Source organism: Cenococcum geophilum, assembly GCF_001692895.1.
Source record: "Cenococcum geophilum 1.58 unplaced genomic scaffold K441scaffold_65, whole genome shotgun sequence".
Classification (NCBI taxonomy): domain Eukaryota; kingdom Fungi; phylum Ascomycota; class Dothideomycetes; order Gloniales; family Gloniaceae; genus Cenococcum; species Cenococcum geophilum.
This window is the reverse complement of record NW_027137623.1, coordinates 297,003-309,783: the sequence shown is the minus strand read 5'-3', so window position 1 is coordinate 309,783 and position 12,781 is coordinate 297,003. Positions and strand designations below refer to the sequence as shown.

The following is a 12,781-nucleotide window of genomic DNA, read 5'->3' as shown; positions in this document are numbered from 1 at the left end:
AGNNANNNNATATAAAATNTATTTTGGAAGCCTCTAGAGTGTGGTGTTAAGGAGAGAGTTATATACGTGGTAACCCCACTGTGCGCGCCAAGCCTCGGTAAAGTCCAGGCTAGGCCCAATATGCGCCATACTAAGCCACTAAAGACTAGCGCGAAAATGGGGGGCCAGGAACTTTTTACCGCTGCCTCCGTAATTTTCGGCTCCTCGTTAAGTTTAGACTGGCTGTAAACTACAAGGGTGAACGGACCGCCGAGTCTAAGACCGTCCCGAATTTTCTCTACTATGTTCCATTGCCTCATCACCTCCAACCATACATTCCACCGCCCCCAATATGATCCAACGAAGTATATTACGAAGCTCCCGAGCAGCTGTCAGCTCTTCATTTCAGCCTGGGCACTCTTTCATCCCTTTCCGCCAATGGCCGACCTATCTCACAGCTCGCGTGCCGCAGTCACCCAGGATAGCTTCGAGATGGTACTCTGATATTGCGGAAGCTGCAAAGGAAGACGCGGACGTTTCCAAAGGCGAATCTGCAGCACAGGGCAAACCAGCGGAGATAAAGCTATCAGAGCTGGGGGAATTAAAGCAGCAGCTAGAGAAAAGAGAGAGGGAGGTCATTGATCTAAAGGTATATCATTATTTAACGCCGAGGCTCTTGTTTAAAAACTGAGCCTCACACTCGAATGAAGCCAAATTTCCATAAGTACGGGTGTGTCAACAGGCAGCTGACCTTGTTCACCACAGGACAAATACCTCCGTAGCGTCGCTGACTTTCGTAACTTGCAAGAACGCACCAGACGGGAAATTCAAGCAGCCAAAGACTTCGCCCTGCAGCACTTTGCGCGCGACCTTGTTGAGTCCGTAGATAATCTTGATCGTGCCTTAGGCACCGTACCCGCTGAAAAACTGTCCTCAGACGCCAATCCTGACCTTGTCACGCTTCACGACGGCCTAAAAATGACAGAGAATATCCTTATGCAAACGCTCAAGAAGCACGGGCTGGAACGCTTCGACCCAAGTGTAGAAGGCCTACGCTTCGATCCTAATGTGCATGAGGCGGTATTCCAAACACCACAGTCAGGCAAGGAGGATGGGACGGTTTTCCATACGCAGCAGAAGGGCTTTATGCTCAATGGACGAGTATTGAGGGTAAGTGTACCTATTTCTCTTACCTTACCCTTTTAGTCCGTATAGCGCATGAGATTCAAATAAGCTATTCTAACAATAAAAATTTGAGCAGGCCGCCAAAGTTGGTGTCGTAAAAAATTAGTAGACTCACGCTTGTCGCATCATCAGTCATGCCTCTTAGCACGATAATCCGCATGAAATTTACTTCAACTGCACGATTTGCAGCATGTATAAACAGCTTCTTCTGTTTTGGAATTAATTAAAAAATACAGGCGTCATGTAGGATCTTTGTTTATAAATATTCCCCTCTCTTTGCGCGCTACAGCTATGTACGAATTCGCTGAAAAGTACGGCAATGTCTCAAGCATGATGTCTTGTACGATAGAAGTCACAGGCATGAAACGAAACTTATTTGGAAGGCATTTTAATTCAATGTGAAAAATGACATCTATATCTTCTTTGGACTATTAGATGTGCCTTCACGCTAGATATGCACCCTCTTTGTAACCCGTCAGTTCGCTAGCCATTTTAATTTTTCATGACGCCGCTCAACGCCTCCAAGTGCTGTTCCTGGCCCACCCCCCACTTACGCCTGGTAGTGAGACGAGAGCCTCCAAATGCTGTAACGAGTAGAATACAGGGGACATTTCGCCGGGTTCTGTCGAAAGAAAAGGGGCCGAAGATGCGAGTCCGGGTGACATCCAAGAGCCTGGAAACAGTACAGGTTCGAGCCCAATCAGGAATTGGTGAAGGTGGTTCTTGTAAAAGAAGTCCGGGTTGCTCACCACGGGTTTCCACTGCCACCATACGGTGTAGCGCCATATGGCGTCGCGTTTCCAGCACCACCCCATACACTCGCATTCCCGTATGGCGTCGTATAGCCTGGATCAGGGCCACCATAGCCAGGCGCGCCATTCACTTGAGGGCTTTGACCTCCATCAAACCTATCTACGCCATTAGTCTCGTCGCTGCCCGTTAATTCTTGGATGACCGCAGCGAGTTTCTGCTGGAGAACTTTAATGCCCTGTTGCATAATCTGGTCCGGTTCCAGGCCACCGACAGTCTCAATATCGAAGAAGAAACGGTGAGGTACTGCATCGAAGTCGAAGGGCTCGCCATCCTGGGGAACACCATCGATACCAGCATTTTTGCTGTCAACGGGCCTGCATGCCAGCCATCAGCTTAATTGCGATCGACAATCATTCACGGTACGCCGTGCACAATTAAAATTTAGACTTACCACTCCTTCTTAGGATCTTCTTCATACCAGTAATCCAAATGCCTTAGCTTATTACTAGGATCATATTCGAAGCCAATTGCGGCGCTGGGTGCCCACTTGGCATGCTCTTTGGCAATGCCTTTCTTCGCAATACACTTCATATGCACGCTCTGATTCTTCCTCAATTTCACAATCACAGACCCTAAACCTTCTGGATCTGTAATCACCGGAGTGCCAACCTCATCATTTGGACGACCTTCTGATACAATTAGATCGCGCGCGTAAACCTTCATGACCTCATCACCAGTACAGCGTGCATTTAATGTTAATATCACGCTGCACTGCTCGCAGTAATCCTCGCACTCGCAGTCGCGAGAGTAAAGAACATCGTCGACATTTTTAGAATTCAGAGGTATTAGCCCAAGACGATGGCAGATAAATTCGTCGGCGAGTACGGAGGTGTTGTCAATAACTTCAACGACGTCGATCGCCATGGTGGGTACTTCAGAGAGCATGACCCGTCGGAGTGAATTTGCAGTCGCAAGGTCGAAGTTCTGAACGAGAAAGTTGGCGCGTGTACTATCAGCCTAAGCTAGGTCAGAATGATACTAGATCTTGTTAAGCTGAAGGGTTTATCTGACCTGGATGAAGCGTACTTCGATTCCCCCGCCTTCAACGCCATAAGGATCCATGCTGGCGCGGTGAAGTTGTGCGGGTACAGAGGAGGCTTTGCGGGAGACTGAGGTTGATGCTAGCGCTGTTGCGAGGCCACGTGCGATTTTGGGAAGCGAGTTGATGGCTGAGGAGGTGGGCGGAGGTGAGGCTGTGTGCAAGGAACGATGTGGTAGTGACCTGGGTGCTGGTGGTTAGAGAAGCTTCAACTTTCTTTGATGCACCGCAATCGCCCGGGGAAGGCCAAGTCTTTTTTTCCTCAGCCACACTTCGCCACCGCCAACACACTTGCGGAGAGAATTTGTCGATACCAATTCTAGATAATGGTGAAACAAGTCAATAAAGGTATGTTGCTGGAATGCTACTGTCTGTATCTCCAAGTGAAATGTCTTAAATACGAAGAATGCACGTGTCCCAAAATCAAGATGAAAACATCTAAGAAACGCCAAGTTCGCTCTTTGATTACTCGTATCCCAAAGATAGTACTCATTGTAACAACCTAACACAGCACACAAGACTCGTAGCTACTACTAGGCCCTGCCGTCTCTGGAAAAGGGAATTGCTTAGAATCGTTTAATCTGTGCATTCTACTGTTTTTATGTGGATTAGTATCAAGTGAAGGGATGAAAAGCTTCGGCTAATTTTCTCCGTATAAGATGGTCATTTTGATTCATCTGACAAAGTTACACGGTGTGATCGAGAACGTCACATTCTTCACCAAGGTTGTTGAGGCGCTGGCCAGATGAAAGATGTGTGACTGCTGACCGGTATATTGAATGCTTAGGGCTTTGCGAACTTTCCCAGGCCACCACGCGAGGCGCATATCTAAATGACAAGACATGTAGCCCTAGCCTTCTGATTTTGAACATCTCTTCTGAATAATTTTAAGTAATCGAAAGGATAAAATGTGCAATGAATAGAAGATACTTTAGGTAGGCATACCGCTATGCCAAGAAAGGGGACAGCTTGCCCCAAGGAGGTAAACACAAGTTGACGCTAACACAAGCTGCAACAAAGAAGAGCGTGCGGGAGGAATGCAGGAATGCAGTCATATTAGTAAATACATAAAGCTTTCATATAAGGGATTAATTTCATAGACCCTCCTCGCTCCTGGTCTCCAAAACCTGTGTTTTAATGAGGCACATCAGTAGAATAGCATTAAGGCTTGTGCGGATAATATTTGTTGCAAGACAAATGCAAATCAGCCCTATCAGCCTCCTTAGCCTAAGCATGCGGTGAGAAAAACGAGCCTAACAAGACAACAACTTTTAATCTGAGCCTTGATGGCACTGTGGCCATGCCATCTTAACTGGGTAAGTAGGCACCTAATCAACACAACTGAGGAAGCAAGCCGCCTTGCGTTTAGATATTGAGGCTTGAATGGTTGCTACGTAGTCACTAGCTTAGCATTCCAGTATGGTCACGGCGCCTCTAGCTGCGCCTGGGAGTAGAGAGCTGACTGATGCTAGGAAATCAGTACTGATTGAGACTTGTCCGCTTACGCGAAGGTAAACGGGTATCAGGTCGGTAACTCAAACTCCGTTCCAACCGGTTCCGCCGAGTGCATGGAAGGTTGTGGATTAAAGATCGCGAGACCATCGAAGGCAGAGTCGCAGGTCGGCCGATTTCAAAGAGGAAGGAAGCCGCTGTATGGAAAGCGTTGATAGCCGTGGGGCAGTGCAAGCCCAGAATACGCGCGTGAAAAACGTCTGCGCCTCTACACACACCATACATTTGAGGAGGTGTTATCCAGGCTCTCGGCGGACGTCGAGGGCGTTCTCCAAGCCACCGAACACTCCGCAAGCGGCATCCGCATACATCATAAAGTGTCCCGAAGCCCATATTGTTTTCAAGCCAACACTACCACTTTCCTGCCTACTACTGAAATTTCCCCGTAGCAAAGCCATACCTTTCGACATGGTTTCAGTTATACCTTCACCAGGACCCTCCCGGTCTTCCTCCCAGGATCAAACCAAAACGCCACTCACACTTGACCTCTCCGATCTCCCACCACTTGTGCAGCCATCGCCGCCTTCAAATACTCTAATAATCACAGTAGGCAATTTTTTTCTTCTAGAAGCTTCATCCGGGTGCAAAGAACTAGTTTGGACACGGCAACGTTGTGATATACCGATCACTTACATTCAGCAGAACCTCCTTGAACCGGAGATATTCCACCCAGCGAATTTAATCCAAATCCGCGACCTCATAAATGAGTACGCCCCTATACATACTTGGGCACCTCTAAAATCCTTCCGCCGAATCGTCGTCTCTTTTCACAGCGTTCCCTCTGCAGTACTCATCCGGCAGAAACTTGACGGCGAGCTTCTCATGGGCTCACGCATCCGCATCTATTTCGGCACATCGACTCCCCTCACAGCTGTCGATCAGCATTTACCGCTACCAAAGAGTGATAAACTGTTTTTTATTTCTCCTCCGCCGTCTCCGCCCCATGGCTGGGAAATGCACAACGAAGAAGCACCGAACAAAATTGTGCATGCGGAAGATCTCGCTACCGCCCTCGCGCGCCTGCATGCAGCACATATAGAATGTCCCTCTCCGACTACTGAGGATGGCAACCCAGAAACGAGCCTCGGTGGGAAGAGAAGGCGAAGAGGTAGTTCCACAATTGTGTATCATCCAGAGGACCATGGCGATAGCCCTGACCTGCCAGCAATCGCGGTGGAGGATACGGAAATCCCAGGAGAATTGAGCCCCATGGATGCGATGGAGGGAATAGAAGGACAAAGCAAGTTTGTGCATACCTCAAGGCCACCAGTGGAGTTGATGTCAGATGCGTAGGATTAAAATATGGCTTTTAGGTTTTAGGCTATCAGTATCATGGACAACTTTTGGGAGTTAGGACGTTCGCTTCGCTCCCATAATTGAGCTTGTCTTCGAAGCATTGCATGGGACGGTGTCAGGCGTTAGGGTCAACACAACATCATGAAGGGTTGCATATCATATTAAAGGTTCTTAGAATTGGCCAAGTATTCACCAGGCGGTCCTGCAGCAATTACTTCTCGTGGGGCGATGGAGCGCTCGTTCAATAACAATGCAGAAGACCTGTTGTAATTGAGGATTCTCATATCGCAAGTTAGCGTGAAATGAATATCTGCTGAACAACCCGGAACCTCGAATCGGTTTATCTTATGAGGTTCGATATAATGATTATAGCCCTTAATCCCAACCCCAGGCCATTATCATCTTAAGACACAATGGAATATGTTTCTTAGAGGTATCAACGAAGCTTCCTGCTGTGCTCGCCGCACGTTGAACGAATTTCATTAGCGAACGAAGTATTTCCTGCCAGAAAATTATCAGAAGAAATCAAATTGGATGGGATTGTTTAGGGATGAAGAATCTCTAATATATGCAAATAAAAAGGGGAAAGTGCGGAGTAACAGTGACGAGAGCAGACTGAATTCTACACTGCGTATTAAAGCTCAATTAAGGTAATATATCTAAAAGATAAGAAGTCAAGATAATTATAAAAGCGAGAACCGCTCGCTGTGTGGGCTTTTGGGGCAGTAAGGATTACGAATATCCAAGGGATTGCAGGCGAGATAGGAAAAGCACAAGCCAAATTATCCACATGCCAGGACATCGGAGCACACAGTTTTTCCGAAAGTTCGCTAAGAATCTGCCCACACTAGTCGAAATGGATTTCGCGCTCAATTTGAGACTGCTAACACCAGACGGTCGACCGACGACAACTCTGTTTCAGTTTCTTCATCTCGGCAGCATTCGTCAAGATGAAGCTGAACATCTCCTACCCGGCCAATGGCACTCAAAAGCTGATCGAGGTTGACGATGAGCGCAAGCTGCGCGTGTTCATGGACCGCCGTATGGGCCAGGAAGTGCCTGGTGACAGTGTTGGCGACGAATTCAAAGGTTATATCTTCAAGATCACCGGCGGCAACGACAAGCAGGGTTTCCCGATGAAGCAGGGTATTATGCATCCGACTCGTGTCCGACTTCTTCTCGCCGACGGCCACTCCTGCTATCGTCCACGTCGCACTGGTGAGCGCAAGAGAAAGAGCGTTCGCGGCTGCATCGTTGGAATGGACTTGTCGGTCCTTGCTCTCAGCATTGTCAAGCAGGGTGATGCGGAGCTGCCGGGCCTGACCGATACTGTTCACCCAAAGCGATTGGGTCCCAAGAGAGCCACCAAGATTCGCCGGTTCTTTGGTCTCAGCAAGGAAGATGATGTGAGTTTCCTCATAATCACTTCGCCGGTCCTCTTGGATCGAGTCTGATGTACCATTCTATAGGTTCGCAAGTTCGTTATCCGACGTGAGGTCCAGCCTAAGGGCGAGGGCAAGAAACCATACACCAAGGCTCCTAAGATCCAACGCCTCGTTACTCCTCAACGCCTACAACACAAGCGTCATCGAATTGCGCTCAAGCGCCGTCGTGCAGAAGCTTCTAAGGATGCTGCTGTAAGTTCTAGGATCTGATTCTAGGCACTCCCGCTAACCTTTCACAGAACGAGTATGCCCAAATTCTCCACAAGCGTATCAGCGAGGCGAAGACAGCACATGATGAGGCTAGGAAGCGGAGGGCTTCTTCGATGAGGCATTAGGATGAAGTAGAAAATGAGGGATTATGATGGCTGAGGTTGGTCCGCTGGGAGTCAATTGGGAAATAGCAGATGTATTTCAGCGAGCTTCGGCATAAAGACATGAGAAATTCTAAGCATTGTCACTCGGTTGTCGTGGACATGAGCAGTTTTCTATTATATAGCAATTGCATCACCCTTCGAAATCTCAGCTTTATTTATTACCTTTGACAGCCCGGGCGGCAAATCATTATAGTACCCGAAATGTTCGAATACACTCCCTATACATGTAAAATCTCTTCAAGCAATAAACTCTATCCTCCGTGGTTAGATGAGAATAACTAAAATTTCGTTGCAAATTATTTACATATCTGAGCGTTTTGCCATCCCCTACATGACAAGCTTTCAAGTACTCCCTAATCCAACTAATAACCATTTCATGATATACTGAAAGTTATTTTTCAATTCCACATTTGCTTAAAATCAGCATAATCCGATACCTAACCCTACGTGCAGGATAGCCATGCTATAAGACATTCCTGTCGAAACAGAGCAGAACCTGAGAATAGCTGAACGCCTCACAAATCACATCTAGCAAATGTTCGAACCAATCCGTAACGCCTTTGAAATTTACCTAGTCCACAGGAGCATGCTTAAACAAGAACGATACACTTTCGCCATTGTGAGTTCGTCGGCAGGCTTCTGCAAGCTAAGAAGGGAGTCAGTGTTTAGGTTAGCTAGTAATGTGCATAACTGTCTTACCGTAGGACTGATATCAATTGTTTCGATTCTAGAGCAGCGGTCTTTTTTCTCTTCGTGTGGGACAGTGTTTGTTACGACAACCTTTTTGAGTTTGCTGCCGTTCAGTGCATCTATCGCGTTTCCGCTTAGGATTCCATGTGTGACAATCGCAATCGCATCCTTCGCGCCGTGTTGTATAACAACATCGGCCGCCTTGACAAGCGTTCCGCAAGTATCTGCCATGTCATCGACGATAATAGCCGTTTTATCTTTGACATCTCCAACAAGCACCATTTTTGAGACCTCGTTGGGTCTTGCTCTTTCTTTGTGGATCAGGGCAAAGCCTAAGTCCAAACCATCTGCGATAGAAGTAGCCCTAAATTCAATTAGCCGCTGCGAATTCCATGACACCAAGTTCTCAATAATAACATACCTTTTCGCACCTCCAGCATCAGGACTTACAATGACGCAGTCCTTGACGTTCAAATTCTCCCTTATCCAACGTAAAGTACTAGGCTCAGCATAAAGGTTATCTACTGGGACATTGAAGAACCCCTGTATCTGGCTAGCATGGAGATCCATAGTTATGACATGATTGCAGCCAGCAGTTTGAAGCATGTTTGCCATTAATTTTGCAGTGATAGGAGCGCGGGACTTGTCTTTCTTGTCCTGCCGTGCGTATGGGAAGTTGGGTATCACGGCAGTGATACGACGGGCGGATGCAGTTTTGCACGCATTAATCATGATGAGAAGTTCCATAAGACCATCGTTGATGTCGCCAGGAGCTGTGGACTGAAGAATGAAGACTGCCTAAGTTAGATCGCGAGGCAAAATTATATAGAGGGGCTTCAGAGAAGGCGAGTAGACAATATTAGTCGTCAAGCGCATACCGTCTTCGTCTCGTACAGATTCACCAATTGTCACTGAAGTCTCCTGGTTCGAGTACTGCAATACTAGGATCTTAGTCAATTCGATTCCTAACCTTTTGGCCATGTTAGCAGTGCTAGAAAGTGACGGGCTATAAGCTGTCCCGCCGGGTTTTGGCGCACCTATCAGCCACCAGCTTCGCAAGCGTAGGGTGGCTGTTGCCCGTGAGCAGCTTTATCGAGTTTGTAGCCATGATATAAGGATGGCCGGCGGGGATATTGCGATTGATGCATGGCGAAAGAGACAAGTGAAGCTCCGGGTACTGCACGCGGCTGACCTTTCAAAATTTCGAGCGAGACCGCCCCGCCGCTAGGGATAATGTCCGGGCCGATGCCAAGTTGTGGCGCTTTGTCACTTCACGCTCGTACCGAAACGGCGCTCTGACTTGGTAATCAGCGACGGCACCTTCGTCCGTTTCAACCACTGCACCCCGGAGGAAATCATCAGTCTCCCACTGCTCTATTAGCCTTCATGCGATCTCTTCCCCCTGAGCTTCACCCTTCGCCTTTGCGCTGTTCGCTACCGCACTGCTGCTTCTGGCCACAATGCTCTTGACTTGTTTCGCGGGCCGTGCTAGGTTTATTTTTAGGTTTTTGAGGCCTTGATTAATGCATGCTCTCTCATTCCAAAATATCTGAAACTACGCCAAATACGCCATCGGCTCCCTAAAATTGTCCCAGAAAATGCTACGGGCTTCAAATGCAGAAGGCGGCCCGGGTATCGTCAGAAGAAGAGAAACTAAACGCGATCGCAGACGACACATCGCCGCTCCATCGCAAGCCATGACGGCCGTAATAGGACATAACATGAAAGCGCCATTAGGCTGGCCGTTACAATGGAGATTGCAGGAGAAGGTAAATACACCCTATGCACATCATCCCTCCCACAAATACTCAAACCACGGGAATAGAATATGTAGTAGCAATCTATACCGAAGTGGAAGGTATTATGAATTCGTTTAACATTCCTGCGCTAGCATGCTTCACACATTTTTCCAATTGCCTGCTCGATGTCGGAGAAGAGGTTGAGCACATGTCCGTCGGCGTAGATCTTGATTGACTCCACATCTTTTCGTTCAATCCGCGCAGGGCTTTCAGCCTTGACTGGACTTCGAGGTGGCGTCGACTCTGTCATGTCTCCCCTATTAGATGCAGGAGGGTTCAGTAGCAGAGCCGCTGCAACATGCTCTAACAGTTTTTGGCGAAGTCGCAATCGCCGATTTTCGGCTTGTTCAAGTTTGAGGATGAACTCATCAATGGAGATATCGAGCTCTGCAAGAGCTTCCTCCTGCTTCAATAGACTCTCCCTCGAAAATATGACCGTCTCACCTCGCTTCAGATAGGAGATCATCCTACTGTGAAGTTTCTGTCGACCTGATCGCAGGGATTTATAAGCCTTGCGGAGATATTCGCATCTCTCATCTAGTGCGCGTAACTCCTTGGATGAGGGTAAGCTTTCAAGTCATTTCACTGAATTCGTACGCAATAACCTACCCTTGAGAGAGAGGCTACGTCCCGCTTATTTAAAACCTCAAATTTTCCTGCTTGATTGAATGCCTGCCTTCGCAGATTCTCCTTTTCAATATCGTCGAGTTTTAGTGACGCATCAGTCGCACGCATGCCTGTTGGCAGCTTCCAGTTATCCGCCACCACGACGTCCGTGTTGTTCACTTCGGAACAGGTACGGCTTCGTTGTCGCTTGATGGACTTTTTAATTGGTCTTCCCCTGTCTAAAATCGAAGTGTCGGACATATTTCTGTTGTGTGAAGTCGTTCCATCCCGCCGAGCTTCAGGCTTCGGAGACCCTCGCCTCTCGACGGCGCTTTGAGGCGATAGGGCACTTGGAGGATTCGAGGTTAGAGCAGAATGTGGTACGTTAGGAGATCGTCGTGCATCTAATGCACTATTCGGTGTGATTGCACTAGGTGTGTTTGTAGCTGGAGCCAATATTTGAGTTCTGCTTGACTTCGCGCTTAATTTTGGTGCCGGAGATCCTTTTCGTTCAAATGACGGTAATTTTGGTGGAACTTCTGGAGGAACTTCAAGTGTTTCGAGGATATGCGGCCCAGTATCAACCTTTAGAACTGGTTTAGAGCTCGCACCTGGACTGAGTATTGGAGATAACGGCTTCCCTCCGCTCAAGGAAAGCGAAACCTCGGATTTCGAAGGGTCTGCGGATGATGGCTGACCAGCGTGCTCAGGCTGCAAATAAGACGGCCCGGTCACGCAGGAGACAAGTGCGTCGCCAAAGGGACCAAATCTCCAGCTGGTCCCTGGAGCACTGCTTGATCTTTCATGCCCAAATGCTTCAGACGATGCCTTCCGAAGAGGAGGCCTTCCAGGAATGGTCGCTAGAACCGTGAGTACATGAACTAACTAGCTACGTTCGCTAACTTACGGGAATCCACTGCAGTCTCTTGGACGGTGGTCATTGTGCTGCCCAACTCTGGCACACTGATCTTCCTCCGTCTGGACAATGAGCCCCCCCTGTGCCAAAACGGAATGTTTTCGGGGCTGGCGGCAGTATCGCTCAAAGATGTGGGTGAACGACCCATGGACAGTGCCATCGACCTGTCTGATAGCAATAATGGCCTAGCAAGGCCGACAGGACTTCTGGAAGCTGACGGCCAGAGCTGATACTTGGAAGTCGTAGACTGCTGCTGCAATCCTAGCCTTGAAGGGTGTCTTTCCAGGGCTCTTACAGTCTCTTTTACAGTCTGAGTTTCTTTTAGTGAATGGGAACGGCGGGGGCCTTGATACGGCATTAGTGCGAAGGGGAAATGTCAGCTTACTGGACTCTTGGTAGACGACGTTTCGGATGCTATATAAACATTTGCCTTATCGACGTCGGGCCGCATGCAATTGGAGATGTGTGTCATGGCGGAGGGCTTTAAGCACAGAGGCTTAATATCATCTGCCAGGTCCTGAATCTTGGTGAGACTCGAATGGCTGGCATGTCATGTAAGCTTTCCCTGCAGCGTTTGCGATATGGCATCGAGGTGCTTTAAGTGTGGCTCCTTCAAACTGCTACTGCTACATGGGAGAACGAGGAAGCCCCTGTGGCGAGGAGGTACCAATAGCGGCAATACAGACTAGGCTCTCGGGGGACCACCCCGACGTGAAACGCGGCCCTGACCTCCCAGGTTGGCGATTCGTTGGGAACCTGCAGTGCGGACGTGCCACTGTGCGCCATGCTGCAGACTATTCCTGGTCTTAAGTTAGGCTATTATAGATATGCTTATACTTGTGACGACCAAGACGAGTTAAACTCCTCCTAGGATGGTGGTTTTGGGTTGGAGCGATTGTTAGGGGGGTTGGTTCGGAGGGGCAAGGGCAGGTAGATAGATGAGCCTGTCGCTCGCAGTGTGCAACAGCGAAGCGAGGTACTCCCGTTCGAGAGGTACACATGCCTTATCAGATGCTTCGTGGAGAACAAGTGAGGGAGCACGTGCGTACTGCTCCCTATTAGCCCCTGAATTCCCTGCCAACCAAATCACTGCCAATCCTTACTACCTTTTCTATGTCTAATTACTC

At 48.4% G+C, this 12,781-nt stretch overlaps 6 protein-coding genes across 6 annotated transcripts; 3 read left to right on the top strand and 3 right to left on the bottom strand.

Moving 5' to 3' along the window:
- Positions 1 to 259: 259 nt before the first annotated feature.
- Positions 260 to 1,642, top strand: K441DRAFT_668742 (GrpE-domain-containing protein). The gene is made up of 3 exons (XM_067650044.1): positions 260 to 628; positions 745 to 1,149; positions 1,241 to 1,642. The coding sequence occupies exons 1-3, from the start codon at positions 332 to 334 to the stop codon at positions 1,268 to 1,270; spliced, it is 732 nt and encodes a 243-aa protein (XP_067498135.1). The 5' UTR covers positions 260 to 331; the 3' UTR covers positions 1,271 to 1,642.
- Positions 1,643 to 1,909: 267 nt separating this feature from the next.
- On the bottom strand, positions 1,910 to 3,039 carry K441DRAFT_587387 (insert subdomain of RNA polymerase alpha subunit; the record flags this gene model as incomplete). Its single annotated transcript, XM_067644673.1, has 3 exons — positions 1,910 to 2,291; positions 2,369 to 2,934; positions 2,989 to 3,039. The coding sequence occupies 3 exons, from the start codon at positions 3,037 to 3,039 to the stop codon at positions 1,910 to 1,912; spliced, it is 999 nt and encodes a 332-aa protein (XP_067498134.1).
- A 1,831-nt stretch (positions 3,040 to 4,870) lies between these two features.
- Positions 4,871 to 6,202, top strand: K441DRAFT_668738 (calcineurin binding protein-like protein). Its single transcript, XM_067650043.1, has 2 exons — positions 4,871 to 5,074; positions 5,171 to 6,202. The coding sequence occupies exons 1-2, from the start codon at positions 4,937 to 4,939 to the stop codon at positions 5,819 to 5,821; spliced, it is 789 nt and encodes a 262-aa protein (XP_067498133.1). The 5' UTR covers positions 4,871 to 4,936; the 3' UTR covers positions 5,822 to 6,202.
- A 571-nt stretch (positions 6,203 to 6,773) lies between these two features.
- Positions 6,774 to 7,936, top strand: K441DRAFT_668737 (ribosomal protein S6e; the record flags this gene model as incomplete). The annotated part of the gene is made up of 3 exons (XM_067650042.1): positions 6,774 to 7,230; positions 7,294 to 7,461; positions 7,509 to 7,936. Coding segments are annotated over 3 exons (721 nt in total), but the record flags the coding sequence as incomplete, so codon positions are not given.
- K441DRAFT_700354 (ribose-phosphate pyrophosphokinase-like protein 1) lies at positions 7,900 to 9,441 on the bottom strand (the record flags this gene model as incomplete). Its single annotated transcript, XM_067653244.1, has 5 exons — positions 7,900 to 8,289; positions 8,343 to 8,697; positions 8,755 to 9,127; positions 9,212 to 9,303; positions 9,371 to 9,441. 5 exons carry the CDS (start codon positions 9,439 to 9,441, stop codon positions 8,215 to 8,217), a joined length of 966 nt encoding a protein of 321 aa, XP_067498131.1. The 3' UTR covers positions 7,900 to 8,214.
- A 420-nt stretch (positions 9,442 to 9,861) lies between these two features.
- K441DRAFT_668730 (uncharacterized protein) lies at positions 9,862 to 12,554 on the bottom strand. Its single transcript, XM_067650041.1, has 4 exons — positions 12,040 to 12,554; positions 11,646 to 11,964; positions 10,742 to 11,598; positions 9,862 to 10,685 (listed from the first exon to the last, which is right to left on the bottom strand). Exons 1-4 carry the CDS (start codon positions 12,124 to 12,126, stop codon positions 10,221 to 10,223), a joined length of 1,728 nt encoding a protein of 575 aa, XP_067498130.1. The 5' UTR covers positions 12,127 to 12,554; the 3' UTR covers positions 9,862 to 10,220.
- Positions 12,555 to 12,781: the final 227 nt, after the last annotated feature.

What these genes read in the sequence shown, in the direction of transcription:
- K441DRAFT_668742 (XM_067650044.1), top strand. Translation starts at nt 332, where the DNA reads ATGATCCAACGAAGTATATTACGAAGCTCCCGAGCAGCTGTCAGCTCT. An exon ending in GGGAGGTCATTGATCTAAAG is followed by an intron (nt 629 to 744) that starts GTATATCATTAT and finishes TGTTCACCACAG; the next exon opens with GACAAATACCTCCGTAGCGT. An exon ending in TCAATGGACGAGTATTGAGG is followed by an intron (nt 1,150 to 1,240) that starts GTAAGTGTACCT and finishes AAATTTGAGCAG; the next exon opens with GCCGCCAAAGTTGGTGTCGT.
- K441DRAFT_668738 (XM_067650043.1), top strand. Translation starts at nt 4,937, where the DNA reads ATGGTTTCAGTTATACCTTCACCAGGACCCTCCCGGTCTTCCTCCCAG. An exon ending in CAAATACTCTAATAATCACA is followed by an intron (nt 5,075 to 5,170) that starts GTAGGCAATTTT and finishes TACATTCAGCAG; the next exon opens with AACCTCCTTGAACCGGAGAT.
- K441DRAFT_668730 (XM_067650041.1), bottom strand. Translation starts at nt 12,126, where the DNA reads ATGACACACATCTCCAATTGCATGCGGCCCGACGTCGATAAGGCAAAT. An exon ending in CGTCGTCTACCAAGAGTCCA is followed by an intron (nt 11,965 to 12,039) that starts GTAAGCTGACAT and finishes AAAGAAACTCAG; the next exon opens with ACTGTAAAAGAGACTGTAAG. An exon ending in AGAGACTGCAGTGGATTCCC is followed by an intron (nt 11,599 to 11,645) that starts GTAAGTTAGCGA and finishes TCACGGTTCTAG; the next exon opens with CGACCATTCCTGGAAGGCCT.